Source organism: Pimephales promelas, chromosome 13 (genome assembly GCF_988280905.1).
Source record: "Pimephales promelas chromosome 13, fPimPro1.hap1.1, whole genome shotgun sequence".
In the NCBI taxonomy this organism is placed as follows: domain Eukaryota; kingdom Metazoa; phylum Chordata; class Actinopteri; order Cypriniformes; family Leuciscidae; genus Pimephales; species Pimephales promelas.
Window position 1 is genome coordinate 986,315 of NC_142781.1, and position 21,547 is coordinate 1,007,861.

The window sequence follows — 21,547 nt, forward strand, 5'->3', positions numbered from 1 at the left end:
GTGTTCTCCGAGACGTGGAAAATGGTGTAAACAATAGTGAGAGCGACTATACAGCCCTGATGTGCTGCCACGTTTTCAGCAATATATAAAATGTGTCACGAGAAATGTTACGGAAATATAAAGGGGGCATATTCAGTTTAGTCATCCCCCCCCCCCCCCCATCTCCTCCTCTCCAATTCAGACCATAATACATCACATTTAATACCAAGTAAACCTGAACATAAGTGTCTATGTGTGGTCAGATGATGCAACTGGAACACTAAAGGGGTGCTTCATGTGTACAAATTGGTCTATTTTCCATTCACTATCTATAGCTTGATTAGGCTACTAGTACTTGACTACATAGGATTTTGTGTTGACAATGTGGTGGCCAAGAAGGACATATTAGTGTACCCTAACAACAAATCTTTTATTACAAAAGAGATTAAAGACTGTATAAATAGGAAAAAGCAAGATTTTAGAAGCAAAGTCAGAGTGGAATTGTCAATGATTCAAAAAGAACTTAAAGAGATAGTTCACTTTGAAATTAATTTTTGATATGTTTTATCTTACCTCAAGGGCATCCAAGATGTAGGTGTTTTTGTTTCCACAGTATTTTCAATTTTGACATTTTTCAGTCAAACCGTTGTTGTCTGTCAGTCATACACTGGAGGCTAAGGGGGTCCACCAAAGAGCAGCACAGAGAAGTCCAAATTAAACATGATTTAATGACTCGTACATGCAAGTACACATTGATGGCCTAAGACACGAAACGAGCGGTTTGTGTGCGAAAACAAACAGTATTTATATCGTATAACCTTTCTTTTCCATATTTTTCACATTTAATTATGTTCAATTGTTTCTGCCTGATCACAGTAGGCCTACACATTTGCCCGGATCATGTTTTCCTATCTTTAACAAGGAATGATTTAATCGTGTGTGCCCTATTCTAACACAAGACAAAATTGTATCCTCTTTCCTATTCCTAAAAACACTTCTTCCATTTCCTACTTGCTTCTGAATACTATACAACTTTCTACCCTAATTATTCCATTGTTCTTGCCATTTATTTTTTATGACACTGCTGAAGTTTGCAGACTAAATCGTTTGTCCTAAATAATGTTGCTTAGTGTATTGTTGCGCTTTTGTTGGTGTAGTGTGAAAGGCCCGTGATCGGGTCCATCGGAAACCCCATCGGTGCGCGCGGCCGTGGGTGCGCGCGCGCGTGAGCAGCGCCGCCCGCCATTTTACATTATTGGGAATCAAGCGGAGCTCCGCCGGGGAGTCACTTACCCGCCCCCAGAACACATATTCAGGACACACACACCCGATCAGACCAGCAGATCATCGCCAGGTAAGCGTGCGGCCGTGCTGGGCGAGCTTTCGCGGCGTTTCTCGCGGCGCAGGCGTTTATTTTACCGGTGTTCGTTAACAATGTGCGGGGCGCGCGCGGGGGGAGGGGTTTTACCGGACACGCTAAACAAGCGCAACACGAGCAGGCCTTTATAACACATTAAACGACTAAATATGTCCCCAGCGGTGTATTTCTATTGGTAATTACAGCGTGTGGTTGCACACTAGATTCGCCCTTGTTAAGTGTGTGTTTGTATGAGCATGTTTGTGTATGAGTCACGCTGCTGGGTTAGTAAGCTAATGCTAATGTAGCTAACGTTACATTGATTGAAGACGCGCGCCGGAATCGGATTTAACACCATAAACTGTTTTTATCTCGTAACTGTGCTAGGAATTTCTGTGGAATGTGCATTAATGGTACGTTTTGCGCAACGCGTTGTCGTCTTGCAGCTGTTTTAATGGTGATTTTGTTGGTGTGTGTTAGTTAGGGCCCTAGACCCAATGCTGCACGCGCGCACGTGTGTAATTAGCAGTAATGCTTGCTTAATGTGTGTGCACACACAGATAGCGGTCGTGGATGGTGTTTATCATCAGATTTCGTCTTTTCCTTGAGTTTAGAGTGAACTCTCGCACAGGTGTTTAATAATGAGGGAAGATGGTTGAGTGGGGGGCTGAAACATCACGCACGGGCACATTGGCAGCACTTGTTTACTGTGTGCAAACTTTGTAGAGAAGTATCTGGGCTGAGTGTTTGTGGAGTGAGATTTACCCTTTCTGTTAGGGGTTTGGGTGGGCCTTTTGCTGGGATGATGTATGACTAACTGTGTAAGTAAATGAATCGCTATATTTAGCATTGCAATCTGGACGATTTTGAGATTGCAATACCGACTTTATGAAATCCTCATAAGATTGAATACCCACTTAATTTGTGTAATTGTCTACCCAAACCTGCAATAATTTGGCTCATTGCATTTGAACAGATTTCTGGAGACATGGCCACAGAACATATTAATGGGAATGGTACAGAAGAACCAATGGACACGACTGCTGCAGTTACCCATTCTGACCACTTCAACACTTTATTAGAAGCTGGTTTACCACAAAAAGTTGCTGAAAAGCTAGATGAAATTTACCTAGCAGGTAAGCCCAAACTCGGACCCTTCCAAATTGACTCCTCATCCTTTTTTGTATCACATTCAATGCATGTTGAACTGTACGTGTCATATGTTTTCTTGCATAGGGAATTGGCAGGTAATTAGCAACTTTGTGTGGTTTCACCGCAAAATGGGTACTGTACTGCAGCGTTACATGATGCTGAGTCGCGATGACACGCCGGGCGCAGAAATAAAGGCTGGATTGAGCGTGTCTGGTCGGATCCGGAGAGGGGATTAGCTCTCGTTGTTAAAGCGGGGGCGGGTGGGGGGTGTCCCGGGGGACGCGGGCCAGCTGGGCGTGTGCGGGGACAATAGAGGCAGCTGTCTGGAGCGGGACAGGTGATGCGCCCCTACGGCTTATCACTGACGGTGAAGCGGGCGAGAGGACTGCCCAGATAATCGTTCATATTCATCACTATATTAATGTGGAGAGGTGCTAATGCTCGTGGGGAAGCGTCCGAGACGGCGGTGCTGTTCCAGTAGTCGTGGTTTGATTGCCAGTATCTTCGTGAGCACTGTGGCCGGTGCAAAGCCCAACAGTTGTGTGTGATATCAGACCTCCTGATTTAGAGAGAAAACACAGCGGCAACACAATTGCTTCAATTTTTTTTTTTTTTTTTTTAATTGGATAACGTATCAGGGCAATTTCTTTTTTTTAACACTTAAACTGGAACATAATGGCAAATGAGTTTAAAGTTTTACATCACATAAACTTTTGCATCCTTAAAAAAATAGGAATAGGTTATTTAGGTATGTGCATATTATTGTAGTGTATACAGTCTAAATAATTTTAATAATTAATATTTTTTTTGTTTAATTTATTTTAGCTGTTTTCGAAAAGCCTTGCTTAGGGACCTGAGATGCAAATTAGCCAAGTCTACAATCACGCTGGGCAATACATATTTTCCAGCTTTTGACTGGAATCATACTGTACTTATTGAATACAATAAATCTGTGAAATAAACTTTATTTCTCAATCAGGAGAGACACCAGATAATAGTGCTAATTTTACGTGCAGACTTTGAAATGTCAATCACGGAGAAGGGTCCTCTTGTTTTTAAGCAGGCTACACAGAAGACGTGTAAAAGAGGTTGGGGAAATGTTTCAGATGTCCAGAGACTTGTTTTAATTTTTATAAATGCATATTTACTGAACGTTGAGAGTATGTGAAGGTGTTTAACAATTTTCCTTTCACCTACTGATAGAAAAGTATGAGCTATTTTACTTTTTTCGATAGCGTTCACGTTCTTTAAGCCGGTCTAATGATCAGACAGAACTAATGATGGAGGATGTTAGCTGAGGCTCTCAGTGCCGAGACTTATTTTTAATGCTAGCAAACGTTAGCTCCAACTCTTAACGGCTAAACGGAAACACTTATCTGCCGATGAAATTACTTTAAAAGTGTTTATCCCGTATTCTCAAGTCATTAGCTGCGCTGCCACTGCTGAAGCCCAGTCCACATGATGATACACACGAACTCTCTCTCAGAGAACCCCTGATGAATATTGGTTACTCTGACTGGACGGGCCGCAAGGCGTCCTGCAGCCGTGAGGTCGCGTGTCAGCGCTGAGGTTTCGCTGGTTTTTTTTCCCGCAGGCCTGGTGGCGCACAGTGACCTGGACGAGAGGGCCATCGAAGCACTGAAGGAGTTCGATGAGGAAGGGGCACTGCAAGTTCTGGTCCAGTTCAAGGAGAGCGACCTATCCCATGTGCAGGTGAGGCCACTCGCTGGGCTGTGTGAGAGATTTGGGTGAAGCATGGAGAAAGTTAACCACCATCATTCTCACAAGGGTTGGTTATATTAGGGCAGTGGAATATCACAAACTAAAAAAAAGATGCATTTAAAACTAGGGCTGGGTATTGATAGGTATTTCACAATTCGATTTCGATTCAATATTGATTTATTAGCTTCAATAATAAGTAAATACACAAGTAATTAAGTGCCTGAGTATCTTTTTAAATAATGTGCGCATATTACCAATGTTAAAGAACAAATTGACCCCAGCATGTTTGTTTCCTGTCATGGTTTATTCCGCAGAATAAACTGTACAATATTGTATGCGTTGAATACAAACACAACTGTGACGAGCACTGTACAGTGCTTTAACAACACCTCTAAAGTGCATGTAACTAAGTAGTAGAAAGTATATTTCTTTCTTCCTATACATTCAAGTTATAAAAGAAATGTAAACGGAAGCACAAAATGTGCATACTCAAAAAAAGTCTAATATTATATTATAATTTTGTAAACAATAACACTTAACAGCTGATCACACTTAACTGCAATTGCGAGTTATCAGGCCAATTCTAAGGGGAAAAAAGACTAACCTTTTCCCCTCTCAGAATAGTTTATATCTCACAATTCTGACTTTATATCACGCATTTCTGACTTTATATCTCGCAATTCTGAGAAATAAAGTCAGAATTGCGAGATGTAAACTCCCAATTGTGAGAAAAAAAGTCAGAATTGTGAGAAAGTCGCAATTACCTTTTTTATTTTCCGTTCTGTGGGGGAAACAAGCTTCCATAGTTCCCGGCTTACTTGAATGTTCTCACTAGATTGTAGCCCACAGCGCCGCCACTGGCCTGGATGGCTGAATCGATTCATAGGATTTGATGAATCGATATTGAATTGAGAAGCAAAAAATTGCAATGCATTGATGAATCGATATTTTTACCCAGCCCTATTTAAAGCCTTTCCACATACACATATCTACATGTTGCAACGTTCCAATGCACCATGCTTTATAATAAAATTCATACAAGCAAACAACACCTCAAGAATCCTTAAAGGGGTTGTTGGATGTCCATTTTCCACAAGTCGGTTTTTGTGTAAAGTTTGTAATACACTTTGGTTAAAAGTTAAGTGTTTAGGCTTTTTGAGGATTTAAAAGAGTGAATGGCTTTTTTTCATTGTATGGTGGTTGTCCACACTCTGCAAAGACGCAAGGAAACGCCATAAAAGTGAATTTAAAGACCCCTTTAATAAAAAAAATGCACATTAATCCTGACCGGTTCTCTCTCTCTCTCACACACAGAACAAAAGTGCCTTTCTCTGTGGAGTGATGAAGACCTACAGGCAGAGAGAGAAACAGGGGACCAAAGTTCTAGATTCCACTAAAGGACCAGATGAGGCAAAAATTAAGGTTGGTTTTGACCTTTTCACACTTAATTTCCTCTGAAAGCATGCCTCTTGATTCATCGCTTCGGTCTTGTTTCAGATTCTGCTTGATAGAACCGGCTACACCCTTGATGTCACCACAGGTCAGCGCAAGTACGGCGGGCCTCCGCCAGAGTCCGTCTACACAGGAGCTCAGCCCTCGGTCGGCACGGAGGTAAGCGCATTCGTGCTGGGAGTTCGTGAAGCGCTAGATCTAGATTACGCAAAGGCTGTGTAAATGATGACTTATGTACACTGTGCTGGAGTAACTTTGTTACGATGACAGTTACCGCTAAGATCTGACTCGACAGCCTCCCCGCATTAGAGAGCTGTGTCTGCTGTACAGCAAAGGCCCCGATATACTCTCCGCAAAGTGCTTGTGTTATTCGCTTAGTTGTGAACACCCTACCATATTGTTTTGTTTTTTTGGGTACATGAACTAAATGAAAATGTTGCCTAAGTTTACATTTAAGTTAAGTATATTTTTTTTCAAGCAATTAATTTATGGTTTTAGTTAACAGGCGTCACAATCAATTATTATAGTGAGTAAATGAATCACTCTTTCAGTGCATGCGTTTAATGCTGATACACTGGAGATTCAGTGTGGCGTACCACAAGGCTCAGCACTAGGACCGCTTCTGTACGTGCTAAGTTCGTGAACTCATTGCTCGCCGGGGTGTTTATGCGAGCTCTGATCTGTTCTCTCCGCGCTGCAGATCTTCGTGGGGAAGATCCCAAGGGACTTGTTTGAAGATGAACTCGTGCCTCTGTTTGAGAAGGCCGGGCCGATCTGGGACCTGCGCCTGATGATGGATCCTCTGAGCGGCCTGAACAGGGGCTATGCCTTCCTCACTTTCTGCACTAAAGAGGCTGCACAGGAGGCCGTCAAGCTAGTAAGAGATGCTAATCGGTCACATTTTGTCCAGAAAAATGTAGTTGGCTAGTAATAGACATGGGTGTTGCTTAGCAAGTGAGGCTTTGGTAATGCAACCGTTCAATCTGTTTTTTTCCTCCCAGTGGAACAATCACGAAATTCGCTCGGGCAAACATATTGGCGTGTGTATATCAGTGGCCAACAACAGACTCTTTGTGGGCTCCATTCCCAAGAGCAAGACAAAAGAGCAGATTGTTGAAGAGTTTTCCAAAGTCACGGGTGAGTTTTGCCCTGAGAACGAGGGCGTGTTCCTGCGCATCTCGGTGTTTTCGTTCACTTGGATTCTTCAAATATGCATTTAATGTTTCTTTCTTTTGTTTTTTGTTTTTGTGGTAGAGGGTCTTACTGACGTAATCCTTTACCATCAGCCTGATGATAAGAAAAAGAACAGGGGCTTCTGTTTTCTGGAGTACGAGGACCACAAAACGGCAGCGCAGGCTCGCCGGAGGCTCATGAGCGGGAAGGTGAAGGTGTGGGGCAACGTGGTCACCGTCGAGTGGGCCGATCCGATCGAGGATCCCGACCCGGAGGTCATGGCGAAGGTCAGGACATGATCACTGAGAGGTTCATTATGAGTGGTTTATGAGCATCTCTCTCGTGTGACACTGCAGACGATGGGTTGTGTATGCTGTTGTGAAGCACTAGTGTTTCATGCTAACTCAATCTCTGCACTCCAGCCGGATGCTGGTCTTGTTTACACCTGGTCAGATCAGAGAAAATGCATGAAGTGACCGGTGACTAAAACACCCAGGTCCAGTTTACACCAGATCTAAACTAGAGCCAGACCGATGTATCGGCCGATATTAGGCATTTTCTAAAATATCGGTATCGGCAGTTATAATGGCCGATAAATTAATATTTCTAAAATGAATCACGCTTCAAGCATGTCATGAGTGTTGTCAAAAAGTGCAGGTAATGGGATAAGCAAGCTGACATTGTAATTATAAGGTAACTTATATAACTATAAGGAAATGTAGGGCCTAATTATTATTTTATTTATCAGAACTTTAATATATTTTGATGTTCCTCTGTTCTGTTGAGACAATAGAAACAAGTTTCTTTTTAAACTGCATTATCATATTATTTTAGTTAAAACTCATAAATAACTACAAATAACTAATGTTAGGGAAATCTGTTAATATTTTGTTGTGCATTTTTGAAATAATAATAATATCGGCCGATATATCGGATTTTAAAACAAACAAATATTTGTATCGGTATCGGCCTTCAAAATCCTTTATCGGTCGGGCTCTAATCTAAACGCTCATATTTAGGATCTGTCGGAGCTCACGTTGTCGTCTCGTCCGCTTCCAGGTGAAAGTGTTGTTTGTCAGGAACCTGGCGAACAGTGTTACAGAGGAAATACTTGAAAAGGCATTCGGCCAGTTTGGCAAACTGGAGCGAGTAAAGAAACTGAAAGACTACGCCTTCATTCACTTCGACGAGAGGGATGGAGCGGTCAAGGTGAGAACCGCTTTGAACGACACTTAATGAGGTTCGAAAGTGTTTTTAATGGTGATGTGCACGTTCACAGGCGCTGGCGGAAATGAACGGCAAAGATTTAGAGGGAGAGCACATTGAGATCGTGTTCGCCAAGCCACCCGACCAGAAGCGGAAGGAGAGGAAGGCGCAGCGTCAAGCAGCGAAGACGCAAATGTGAGTTTCACGGGTGTACAGCCCTGCTCCGGCAGATCTCTGCTCCGAAACGCTGGTTTTCACGGCGTCCTGAAGACTCAGGTGTTTAATGTTTGGAGAAGGGCTGCACGATATATCGATCAATAATAGTAATAATAATATAATAATCAATAATCAATAATAATAGTCCCATCGCAGGATGTATGATGTCATGTACAGGGATCGTAGTTAATCCGGCATCCCCACGGAACAGCTTCCCCGTTTCAGAACGCATGTGATGCGAAGTTTAAACCATCATTGGGTGAAAGTTTAGTTGCATGTGTTTAAGTCGAGTCCAGCAAGAGGACTTTTCTCCGCGCACACAGCCGAGTTCAGTTCTCTTTTTCTTGAGCTCGTCTCAGTGAGAATCCTCAAACACAAATCAGTTATGTTAAAAAGAAAGAAAACGAATGCGTGTCATTTATATTAGGTCCGTGCATTCATCTTAAAGGGACAGTAGCCTAATAAACCCGCAGCTGTTTGTCACAAATGCTGATCAAACAACAAGAGAAAATAACGTTTGTACCTATTAAAACACTCTTTTTTATATATATATATAAATTGTATTAATTATTAGTTATATTTCATTTATGCAGTGAAGGCTAATTTTACATTAGAGTATTCAATTTCTGTCCCTGAATACTGTTAGATTTACTTGAAAAACATAAAGAACTGCTTACTTCAATTGTTAGTATCTTCTATCGAATGCATCTATGCTTGTGATTTGGTTATAATTTTCAATGCAGATTTACTCCTCTAGAATGATGGATTTCAAGTAGAGATATAAAAATTTCACTAGATAATTTTAATATATATCCTAGAAAAACGAAATATCTCAATGTACGTTTTGTTTCAATATCGTGCAGCCCTAGTTGAACTCTGCTGGACCGGACACCCTCAGTTAGGGCTGGGAGAATAAATCAATGAATCTTGAATTGAGAAATGATTAATTTTTTCAGAATGCATGAATTTCTCTCTCGAATCGGTTCTGAGCTTAGTTTATAACAGCAGATGATGCTGCGTGGTCTAAACAGCCGTAATCTGCCGGCTTCCGTTGCCTTACTGTACACCATGTGATTGTGATGCATTGATTTACAGGCCCAGCCCTTCCCTCGATTGACGTCATTAATGCGAGCCGCTCTGTGTGGCCGATCGTAATCCTAAACTTGCCTCTGCTCTCTCTCTGGCACAGGTATGACGATTACTACTACTACGGCCCTCCTCAAATGCCGCCTCCTGCCAGGGGCCGGGGCAGGGGAGCCAGTCGGGGGGGCTACTCCTACCCGCCCGACTATTACGGCTACGAAGATTACTACGATTACTATGGTTACGATTACCATAACTACAGGGGCGGCTACGACGACCCGTACTTCGGCTACGATGACTTCCAGGCGCCAGCCCGGGGCCGAGGGGGGCGCGGAGGCGGAGCGAGAGGCGGGACGTCTCCGGTGCGGGGCCGAGGGGCGAGCGCTCCACGGGGCAGGGCGGGCTTCCCCCAGCGCGGAGGCGGGCCGGGGGCCAGCCGGGGCCCGCGCGGAGGAACCAGAGGCGGGTTGCTGCCGAGAGGCCGCGGGGTACGTGGTGCTCGGGGTGGACGCGGTGGAAATGTAGGAGGCAAGCGCAAAGCTGATGGCTACAACCAGCCAGATTCCAAACGGCGCCAGACCATTAATCAGAACTGGGGCTCGCAACCCATTGCACAGCAACCCTTGCAAGGTGGCGATCATTCTGGTAACTATGGTTACAAATCTGACAACCAGGAGTTTTATCAGGATTCTTTTGGGCAACAGTGGAAGTAGAGAATGTAGGGCTCTTTTTTTTTGGTTTTGTTTTGTTTTCTTTCCAATAAAAACAAAAAAACAAAACTTTTTATAGAGACTTGATTGGCCCTCAAATCCATTAACGGTTGCCTCTCTCCTCCTCCTGGCGGGTTTTTTTGTACATATTTTAAGAATCCGCTTGGACTCGATCAGTAGTCACTCCCACCTGCTTCTGCCGAACTGTTTTTGTTTAATGTTTTGTTTTGGAAGTCGTTTCCTACCTTTTAAAAATCGGGATTTGAAATTTTTAAATTTGCAATTTTGTGCTCAATCTGTCTTATTTGGCTCTATAGTACCATGTATGTTCATAGGAATTTTGCTCTTCATGTCTTAAGTAGGTAACAGCAACAACAACAACAACAAAAAAACGAAAAATGAAAAGGAAAAAAAAACACTGTCTCTTAAACTTGTATTCAACAAAGTAAAAAAAAAAAAAAAGAAGAAAAAAATTGCTATTTGTATGTTACAAAAGATAATACTAGTCAAATAGCTTGTCTTGTTTTTGGGGAAAACGATTTAAAAAAAAAAAAAGAGAAAAGGAAAAAAAAAGGACTTTGATCCTTATTTTTGGCTTTACATTTTGGCTTGTATTCTTTGCTGTTTGTCTGCTTTAATAAACATACACGCACCAGTGTACAAAAACTCAAATTGTGTTTCAAATTCATGTTTCGGCAAATTCTCTCTTCAAATTGCCTACAAATTTATGGCTCCTTGTGGAAGAAAAGGACTAAAGGTTTGCTTGTAGACATGTGCTGCTACCTCCCTCTGCATGCCTCGAGCTCTCGTCTCGGTCCGCATCCTCTCTCCACTCAAGCTCTGTGTAAACACACACTCCCGCTCCACACGAGAGGCTTCTGTACTCGACTGCCGTGGGTTTTGTTAGAGAAACTCCACGAGGACAGAGGCTAAACTCGATGAAAGCCACAGAAAGCACAATTTGACGCGCCGTGTTTCCGGACGAGGCGTCTGTCGCTGGAAGCTCTAACTCTCTTTGCCCTTGCACGATTATCCCAAATTTGAGCAACAGTGGGGAAACTGCCATGCATGCGTGTTCCTTCTCTCCTGTGTTTCTGCTCAACCCTCCCGACCCCTGTGCTCGCCTCTGTCTCTGCATGCCTGAACACGTAGAGCTAGTCTCTAGTGAATGCTTTAGCTTTCTCTCTCTCTCTTTCTTTGACATCCTTGCGGTCGTTTGTGTGAATTTTCTTTTTCCTTTGTGTTGTATTCATTGTTAACGCTCCTCTAATTTGTGTTCCTTTTGTTACCTGGCTAGCAGGGAAAAGGGGTCGAGGCTGGTCCTGACATGTCCCAGTGAAGACTGACTAGCTCAGTGGGGTCACGCCAGCGGATGATGATGATGATGATGGTAAGGTCCGTGCCACGGTCCGACTCAGTTCCTGCCTTACGGAAGCATATCTTCTCCCGTCTGCCTCCAAGATTGCCATCAACAACGCAGAGCCGCCATTAGACATGTTTGGACTCTTCTCTGTGTGTTGTTTTTTCTTTTGTTTTTGTATTTAAAACTTTTTTTTTTTTTTTTTTAAGTTTATAAGAATGTCCCAGAACCCTTGTGTCATGAAAGAAAATGCTATTTGCAGTTACTTCTGGAGGTCAAGTAGCCCAAAGGAGTTTTATCCTTAACGTTACATGTATTTTGCACTTTGTAGATGTTTGAAGTGGCTTGGAGGAGCTTTATGATGCTGTTGTATATTTTTGTGCATTTTAACTGCAGCTTATCATGAGGATGAACATGTTAAGCTTGTATATGAGTCTTGCGTTTTTTTTTTTTTTTTTCTCTCAGTTACAACCTGGCGCGATTGACCAGGCATTCCAGGGTAAATGGTTCTTTTCTGAACCCTTTTTAGGATTTTTTTTTTTAGGATTTTTTTGAAAGGGTTGGTTAACTACCTCATCCTGGAGGCTGAAACTGCCCTATCTGTACTGTACATACGGAGACCTAATGCAAGCAGGGCTTTTTATATTCAACATATGCACAAGGGCAACATCAGAGCCAATGTACCTAGTGTATCATAGTCCTTTTGTAATGATGCTGGACAGTCAGACTGGGCATGTGATCGACACTCATGCGATGAGTCTAAAGAAGCGTCAGGCTGCGCGCTGAGGGTGTAGTTACAGGTTGAAGACAGGTCACTTGTTTGTAAAGACTTGAACTTGAGGAAAAAGCTACTTTGAGAAGCTTTAGCTGTTTCTCAGACCCCCCGCCCTAAATGAATTACATTTTAAAGCTTTATTTTAAGATCATGTGGTCCATGTTGATGGACGCTAGATCATTTTTGAAACCAACACCATCCCTTTTGTGTGCTGTGCCACCTGGATGTGCACAGTCGCATGGTTTCTAAGGTAAGCTGAGCAGGATCAGCTCAGATTTGCCAGCTCCCCGGCTCCGTTTCCATCCCTGGCGCTGGTGCTGAGCCAGGATCAGCCGGCTCTTCTCTTTATGGAGCTCGGCTCCTTCTCCATCGCTTGTGCTGAGCCCGGATCAGCTCAGATCTGCCGGCTCTCTTGATAGAGCCCGGCTCGGTCTCCATCGCTGGTGCTGAGCCCGGATCAGCTCAGATCTGCCAGTTCTCCTCTTGATGGAGCTCGGATCCGTCTCCATCCCTGGTGTTGAGCCAGGCCGGGTCGACCAGAGCAGCTCTGTAACGAGAGTATGATGTCATTGAGCTGGGCACACCGCAGCTGCCTTTTTATCACATTTAATGTGATGGGTTATTAAGATATGCATCATTTTTTGGGGCATGTTGTTGGTAACTTATTCTCTCGTGTGCTCGTACAGGGTTTATACGTTTTTAAAAGGGACGTTGTTGATGTTTCGGTTTCTTTTTCTTTTGCCTCTTTAAAAGTATTGACTGGATTTTTTGAATATGACTGACTCCACAATTCTGTATCACCATCAAACCATTTTTATAAAAAATGGTGTTTTAAAAGTACTGCTGCATAACAAGTGTTTTTGCATTCCTGCAAATAAATTTTGTAAAATGAAAAGCTGTCTCGCTTGATGCTGTTTTGTCTCTGGTGTGATTTAATCTCTGTGGCGTTGGGTAACACTTGTTAAAAAGCCTTAAATTTCAGCAGCTGTATCTGCTATATTGTGCTTTTGTTCAGTTTTCATTATTTGTTAATGTCCACTCTGTCAAACACAAGTACTGCATTTGCAAGTTTTTCTTTAATTAGTTTAAATATAGTGGTTCTTTTAGTTACTGAAATCAAGCTAGTTTGCAAACCAGTCTCCAAAATTACACTTTCCACACTCTTTAATTTTCACTGACATGGTTCTTGTTCAATTGACAATATTTTACATCTAATTATTCCTATATTGTTTATTCAAGAACTGATGTTAAGCGTGTTGTTCAGGGAAACGTGCATTAAGTTGGTTGACATTAAAAGTGATTATATTCCTAGTACACTCCTGGGGTTTCATTTATAAAGCGTGCGTACGCAAAAATGGGCTGGAAATGTACGTACGCCAGTTTCCATGCAAATGTGATCAACTGAGAATGAGGAGTTGTGTGCCGATTTGGTCGGGGTCTGAGCCGGTCGGCCATGATGGTAGGAGACGCTATCAGTTGCCAGAGGCAACGCCTTCAGAGGTGCAACTAAACATTACAGAGCTCTTTAATTTTCTAGCATTTCGCACATCGAATATGAGAAAAAAAATGAAGTAAAGCAATGCAAAAAAAATCAGGCGAAAGAAAAGGGACCTTACAGGAACAAGCTCACACCAAGTGCAAAACAGCGGTATTTGGAGAAGCTTCAGGCATCCAAAATATCGACCCATACGAGCTCGCTGCGGGGGAATGGCACAGAGACCTGGACCATTTACCTCCATGCACATATATGGACATCGTTAATTATCTTGTTTTTGGTGTAAGTTACTACACAATGCAGGAGTTTAAAAGCCACAAGTCTTTGGAAAGTTATGAGGCTTTCTGCTGTGGCTGGGCAGCAATTTAAGATGCACTTCAGGGTTTGCAACACAGTAGGTAACCTACACTTCGTAGCTTTTTTAGAGAACGTACACAAGTGAAAATGCTGAGAACATGCTCTCACTGACTCGGGTGAGATCAAAAGTAAAGTCCTTTCTTATTGCAGCCAACCAAGCAATGCAGCGTCTCCTCGTCAGGTCAGAGACGTGCTCTCCCTGATGCTGTGTCCATTCTGGTAACCTAAAAAACTGTATTCCATTGTTCCTATGTTTTCCATTTGTATCATGTGACGTACTGGAGCATTTTTTTACTCAGCAGTGACTTCCAGGCATGGTTAAACAGTGCGGAAATGAGATAACCTCCTCTACTACCGAGTTAACAACACGTAAACAATCAAGTTTTGCCGCAGGAATCCTACCAACATGGCGAAGAGGGGAGGGACCGTGTACCATGACGTCAACTCCTCACTCTCAATAATTTTCTTACGATTTTTGGTCTAAAAGTGACCATGACAAAAAATACATTTAACTCCAGCTCACCATCGGTGTCGCCAATTCCCTTTGTCTCCAGAATGTGCGTACGCACGGCTCAAAGTTTGCTTAAAGGTGTGCACATTCTCCCGTCAAGTTTGTTTTTTATTGAGAGTGAGGAGTTGAGGTCATGGTACAGAGCCCCTCCCCTCTTCGCCATGTTGCTAGGATTCCGGCGGCAAAACTTGGTTGTTTACATTTACCTGGCTGCGGATCAGGAACAGCAGACACTTAGCCTGACTTCGTCATCCTCATATTCTTGTCGGAATATGAGTCTGAAACTGCTCTGTTGGGCTTTGATTATGAGGCGTGTCTTAACCGAACCAGGAAAAAAAAACCTCTGCACTCAATTGGATAGTCGGTAAACCTACAACCAATCAGAGCAACGCAGTAAGTCAACTACATTGCATACATTGCATACATACTTTGATAACGTGATGATTACGTCCTTGCAGATCATCTGTCCATCATCATATAAAGCCCACCCTGGCAATTTGATTCGCCCGAACGTTTTTTGCCGGATCATAATTACTCCTCAATGGATCGAGTCCAGACCGAACTTCCCGACCAAAAAATGGTGTGGGCGGAGTTCGGGCTAGCAGACACTGGCTCAGGAACAGGAACAGCAGACACTGGCTCCGGCTCTGGAACAGCAGACACGAAAAGTCTGACGGGCCTCTCCAGGATCCGAGCCAGACGCTCCAAATAGTCGGTCATTGCACCCATGGCCCTGAGAATGGGCATGTCCTGATCCGTCTCTGACTGGGCAGACGTGAAGTGAACAGTTTCTGGATCGGCATCCGGAAGAACAGCGGGCTACTGGGGCATGGCCTCAGGGCACTTGATGAGGCTGGAGGTCTTCCCCCTCCTCCGCCGTCTCTGATGGCGATGTGCCGATTCTGTGCTGGAAGAGATCAACGGTGGATGGTGTTCTGGACTGGAAATAGCCAGCCCAGGGCCAAGGAGTGACCGAAGCGGAGAGTGGTTCCGGAGCTCACCTCTAACACCTCAAACAATCCTCTTCTCTCGAAAGGGGACTTTCCCGCCATGGTATCCTCCGTGATGCGAGCCCACAGTGTGAAAATGTTAATTCGAGGCAGCAAATACTCTTTTGGTGGCTGGGGAAGAGGCCATGTGGCTGATTGAGGGATAAATCTGTGCATTCTTTCAATTAGGTTGGTATTCCTGGGTTGAGAATTCCCAGGTGGCGTAGACCTCTTCGGGAGAGAGCAGTGCAGCATATTTCGGCAACGACTGAAACTCAGGGTTCAAGTTCCCCCGCTGAACATGATACAAGCTCCGGCACGAGATCCAGCGAGATCCACTCATACAATTGTTAATCGAACATAAATGTAGGCAATGTGTATTAAAAACTATTTAAGGAAATTAGAGGAAGTCAGCCTGTCAGAGCCGACACACTTTTATAAGTCTATGTCGCAGATATGGAGAACTAGAGTGGAGCGAGACATGGACAGTGTTGTGCAAGTTACTTCCAAACTGTAATACATTAGGTATTACTTGTTACTGTTATTTAAAAGTAATTCATTACCTTACAATATTACTGTCTCAGAATTGTAATGCGTTACATTACTCATGTATTACTTTTGAGTTACTTTCACCAAAATAACTACAGAAGTAGAACTTAACTTTGTGGCTGTAACTACATTCATGCGTGACAAAAAATAGGAGGCAAAATATATTTTTTGTAATTCTGTTAACTACACTGCGCAAATCGGATGAGGAAGGGTTGGCTCTCCAGTCTCCATAGAACTCCATAGAACTCTCCATAGAACATTTGTTTTTTCCTCATAAATGCGAACACGAAAACTAAAATAAAATGAATATTTTAGATTTCGTGTTCGCATTTATGAGGAAAAAACAAATTTACAGACACGACCGCTCTGAACTGGCACTAAAAGACTGCTTTAAAACTTTCACATAGTCTGTTGCCTTTAAGAAGTAAAAGCAGACAATAGCCTATTAGATAAGGCGCGGGGGCGTGCTGGTGCGCGTCTCATAAATAGCCAATAGGCTATATCGAAACTCAGCGTATAAGTATAGCCTACTCCACAGACCTGAAAAATATATCTATACTGAAATGTTTACTTGTAAACAGAACAATTCAAAATGAAAGAAAACAGACTGCTCTCCGCTTATGAAATGAAATGTGCATTTCGCATTCACTAGCCTACTGCGAAGATCGCGAGTCAGCATCGTCAACTTCATCTTTATTACTAAACAATTCAAGTCTCCTTGCTATAGGCATATTTGACATATTCATAATCTCTGCTTTTTCAGCTTTTAGGTGCTTTATTATCGCCACCCTTACTACATGAACACGTCACCACCGCATCAAAAACTTGATTGCGTGAGGAAAACATGACAGATACCATACACAGCCTAACTGTTTAGAAAGAAAACACAGAACGAATAGCCTAATGTGCATACGTCCATCTCACGAATGTGGTCTTCTTCATGCCATGCTCACCCATTAGGCGCTTTTCCACTGGCCAGCCCGAACACAGAGGCCGAAATCATGCCTCACCGCACTCCTATAGAAAATAAATCGCTATACAGATATATCAGCCTTTTTTTTTTTATATATATATTTATTTATCAACTTTTTCAAAGCATTGATATATCAGCCTTTATTTACAAACTTGGACACCACACGTGACTATTGACTGACCACGAACAGGTAACTTAGCCTACTTACATTTTCCATTCTCACAATCTTGCTGTATTTTTTATTTTATTTTTACAATTAAAACTAAAAGTCAAGCCTCACTGTAATACAACTGTAATACAAGCCTCACTGAACATGTAACGAGTAAAATATTACTGAAAATTGATTAGTAATGCCTTACACTACTGCGTTACAGCAAAAAGTAATATGTTACTGTAATGTATTACTTTTGTAATGCGTTACTCCCAACACTGGACATGGATGATCAAGGACATTGGACTCCAGAGGAACCGTCGATACAGACTAGATTGCTGTCCTCTGTGAGTGTGATGAGATGTTTACTGAGGAATGGTGTTCAGAAAAACTCTTCTTAACCCCTAACACACACACACACACACACACACACACACACACCACCACCACCTCTCTCTCGCTCTTTGCTCTTGCTCTTTTCTCTTCTCTCTGTCTGTCACACAAGGAAGGAAACACTAATCTGAACACACACTGACACGCTTCAGAAGAACTGAATCTACTGACAGAGAAGATCATTTAATCAGAGAGAAGAATGAAGAACATCTTGACTTTTACTCTGCTGATGATTCCTGGTAAGAATCTGAACTCAAGCCCTGATCCATCAATCACATCAGAAGATCCAGAACAGAGATTCAATAATGAACAAAGTCTTTATCTATAACTAATATGGTGAAATAACCTGTATAATGATTCTCCCTTCACTATACATTGGTGTTGTATTAAGATGCTGGTTTGTTGTAGGTGTCGTGAGCTCCATTAGTGTGACAGGATATTCAGGAGGAGGAGTCCGTGTCACATGCAAATATGATGAAGGATATAGTGCAAATCAAAAGTATTTTTGTAAAGGAGACTGGTCAGAGTGCAAAGATCTAATCAAGACTCGGAAAAATAAATGGGTTGCTTCTGGAAGATTCTCTCTGTATGACGACACAAGATCAGCAGTCTTCATTGTGACCATCAGAGATCTGAAACAAGGGGATTCTGGGAAGTACTACTGTGGAACTGAAATAACTGGAATAGATCGCTCCACTGAAGTGAATCTGAAGGTTATAACAGGTGAGTGACTGACTGTGATCCTCAAACTCATGACGATCTCCACAACGACATCACGATACTGACACTGACTGGAATTACACGCCATCAACCACATTTATTATAATCTTAACTTGCATTCATAAATGTTGGTGCAAAGTGACAGATGTGTGTTTATATTGAGAACAAAATGACAAATTATCTGGGTTTGTGTTTAAAAGGTCAACAAATCCGGACTGTGAGAGGATATTCAGGAGGAAACGTCATTATAAACTACAGATATGAGATGAAACACAAGAACCATGTGATAGACGTCTGTAAAACAGCAGCATATCGGTGTGTTTCTGTAATAAAGACCAACAGATTCTCTGTTCATGATGACAGATCTGCAGGACTCTTACGTCTGTTTATCAGAGATCTGAATGAGAACGACTCTGGGAAATATAAGATTACAGTTTCTAAAGGCTACAGTTTCTTCTCTGAGTTTGATCTGGACATTCAGACGGGTGAGCCGCTTTCAGTCATTTCTGCATTGTTGACAGAATCCATGAATATATCTGGTGATTGTAACATTGCTGCACTTTATTTGGATCTCAAACAGATGATTGTTGTGTGAAGAGCATCAGTCGATCAGCTTCTGCTGGAGGATCTGTGAACATCAGCTGCAAATACCCACAATCCCGCAGTGGTGATGAGAAGTTTCTGTGCTGGAGATCTGGAGCGGATCTCTGTGCTAAAGAGACGTCTGTGAAGGAGAGCAGAAGATGGAGGGATGAGGGAAAGATCCGGCTGTATGATGACAGAGAACAGCAGCTCCTGACGGGAAGCATCAGTCATGTGACTGAACGAGACTCCGAATACTGGTGTGGAGTTCAGTCTGATCAAGGACACAAGAGCTTCCTCACACGAGTCCTGATCAGCATTACAGGTACGGGTGATATTCACAGTGATATTAAAGCATGACTAGCATCTATTGGAAATAGATCTATTGGAAAACCACTGAGGTTTGAAGCTGATTCTATTCTAGCAAGTTTAACTACAGGATTAGTAATTCATTTAGATGTTCTGTCAAAGCTAAACCACAAACTCAAAAGAGGAAGTATAAAACAAACTGCAGGTCGTATGATTGCAGGTGAAAGTGCAGCTTTGTGTAGAAAAATGATGCTGTTCTGCACAAACCACACACATAATAAAACAATACAGCGTGTGTGTGAATGATTTATCCTTTATTTCATTAAATAAATGTGACGCTCTAATATTATTATAGAGGTAAAGTTATTGTTCATTTCACGTCTCTGTCAGCATCTGCAAACGGCTGTTTTTCCATCAGTGTGAATGCAGGACCTGGAGATCTGGATGCAGTTTGAAAGCAGTGTTTAGTTGTGTGTGTGTTAATCTCGTGCACTGCAGGGTTGTGTGTTGCAGCATTACTGTGGTAATTCGAGCACAGTATTACCGTTTTTAGCTCTAGTACCGGCGGTGTGGTCATCTGGATGCAGTTTTTAGTACTGATGTGAGTCCTTTTACCACACTTTTACTCCAGTACACTACAGTTTAAGGTTGCTCGTCCAGTAACTGTGCTGTACTGTATTATCCACCCAGATAGCAAACTGACATTGAATCAACGTGGAAACATGACATCGAAACAACGTTGATCTGACATAGTTTTGCTCATCGAATTAACGTTGAACCAACGTCAGACGCGTCATTCTTTCAAAACTAACGGAAAATCAACTTGAAATCAACGCGTTGTTTCAACTTTATGAAAGCAAACAATTTTAGATTTTCATTTAGCTTTGAAGAATGCCGCGTCTGACGTTGGTTCAACGTTAATTCGATGAGCAAAATCAACGTTGTTTCAATGTCATGAGAGACGTCGTTTCCACGTTGATTCAATGTCAGTTTGCTGTCTGGGCAGTGTTCCAGAAACTCAAGCAAACAGTTTGCGATTCCTCAGCTTCAAAGTTTCTGTGTATCAGCAAATTAAATTCTAGGGAATAATAATAATAAATAATAATTCATTACATTTATATAGCGCTTTTATCGGCACTCAAAGTGCTATACATAGAAGGGGAAATCTCCTCAATCACCACTAATGTGCAGCTCCACCTGGATGATGTGACGGCAGCCATAGTGCACCAGAACGCCCACCACACACACACCAGCTAGTTGGTTTATATATATATATATACAGTATGGGGATGTTTAGGAGGCCATGATGGACAGAGGCCACTGGGCAGATTTACACCCCTACTCTTTCGAAAGACATCCTGGGATTTTTTTGAGAGTCAGGGCCTCGGTTAAACGTCTCATTCGAAGGATGGTGCTCTTTGACAGTATAGTGTCCCTGTTAGTGCACTGGGGCGTTAGGACCCAGACAGACCACAGGGTGAGCGCCCCCTACTGGCCTCACTAACACCTCTTCCAGCAGCAACCTGGTTTTCCCAGGAGTCTCCCATCCAGGTACTGACCAGCTCAGCCCTGTTTAGCTCCAGTGGGCACCAGTCTCGGGCTACAGGGTGATATGACTGCTGGTGAATGGGTAGTGAATGTGTGAAAGACATCGGTACTGTAACGTTTATCTTCACCATCAGAAAATGCTGTCAAGTTCTGGGTGTAAAAAAGTAACATTTAGAAACAATTTTTTTTCATTTCTATGCAAATTCTCAGAGACATCATCATCATCATCATCATCATCATCATCATCATCATCATCATCATCATCTGCTGCTTCTTTCTCATCAGTCAAAGTGTCACCCAATTCTACATCACTGGCGTCTCTGAACACATCAGGTGATCTTGTGCTGAAATACAAACATGTGATCAGTGAGTGTAGCCTGTGAGGAGGCCTGACGCCCCAGCAGATGAAATATAGCAATAAACAATAAAAAAAATGATATTTTTAAATCACTTCATTTAATATTTTTTTTTTACAGTTAATATATTATGAATAGCAATAATAACCTAATCATTCTCATTTGCATATTAAGTTGAATCTGCAATTTGGTGTGATTAGTTATGGGATGCCAAAACTGCAGAAATAATAAATAAATGCATAAATAAACACAAAAAGAAATTTATAAAAGTATAAATAAATACATAAATCAATATGAAAAGAAAAAAACCCCAACTGATGCGCACCGTACGCACGGGGCACGATTGTTACTTACACAGGTAGCATGAAGCCTTTGAGCTGGGTTTATAATCTCTACGATACAGTGGTTTTCAAATTGCATAAAAGTGTA

The 21,547-nt window shown here is 42.3% G+C and overlaps 2 protein-coding genes across 8 annotated transcripts; both read left to right on the top strand.

Annotated features, from left to right (window-relative positions):
- Nucleotides 1-1,173: 1,173 nt before the first annotated feature.
- syncrip (synaptotagmin binding, cytoplasmic RNA interacting protein) lies at nt 1,174-13,496 on the top strand. Of its 7 annotated transcripts, none has more exons than XM_039688955.2 (12): nt 1,174-1,333; nt 2,313-2,472; nt 4,083-4,201; nt 5,525-5,632; nt 5,708-5,821; nt 6,363-6,539; nt 6,664-6,799; nt 6,917-7,122; nt 7,895-8,044; nt 8,115-8,236; nt 9,447-9,985; nt 11,348-13,496. In XM_039688955.2, exons 2-12 carry the CDS (start codon nt 2,325-2,327, stop codon nt 11,374-11,376), a joined length of 1,848 nt encoding a protein of 615 aa, XP_039544889.1. In that variant the 5' UTR covers nt 1,174-1,333; nt 2,313-2,324; the 3' UTR covers nt 11,377-13,496. The 7 variants fall into 7 exon arrangements, with proteins under 7 accessions (XP_039544889.1, XP_039544890.1, XP_039544891.1 ...); XM_039688956.2 differs by having other exon boundaries at nt 11,351-13,496; XM_039688957.2 differs by having other exon boundaries at nt 9,447-9,970.
- Nucleotides 13,497-17,733: 4,237 nt separating this feature from the next.
- Nucleotides 17,734-21,180, top strand: LOC120491260 (polymeric immunoglobulin receptor-like). Its single transcript, XM_039688965.2, has 5 exons — nt 17,734-17,842; nt 18,012-18,326; nt 18,524-18,808; nt 18,904-19,230; nt 20,973-21,180. The coding sequence occupies exons 1-5, from the start codon at nt 17,803-17,805 to the stop codon at nt 21,143-21,145; spliced, it is 1,140 nt and encodes a 379-aa protein (XP_039544899.2). The 5' UTR covers nt 17,734-17,802; the 3' UTR covers nt 21,146-21,180.
- Nucleotides 21,181-21,547: the final 367 nt, after the last annotated feature.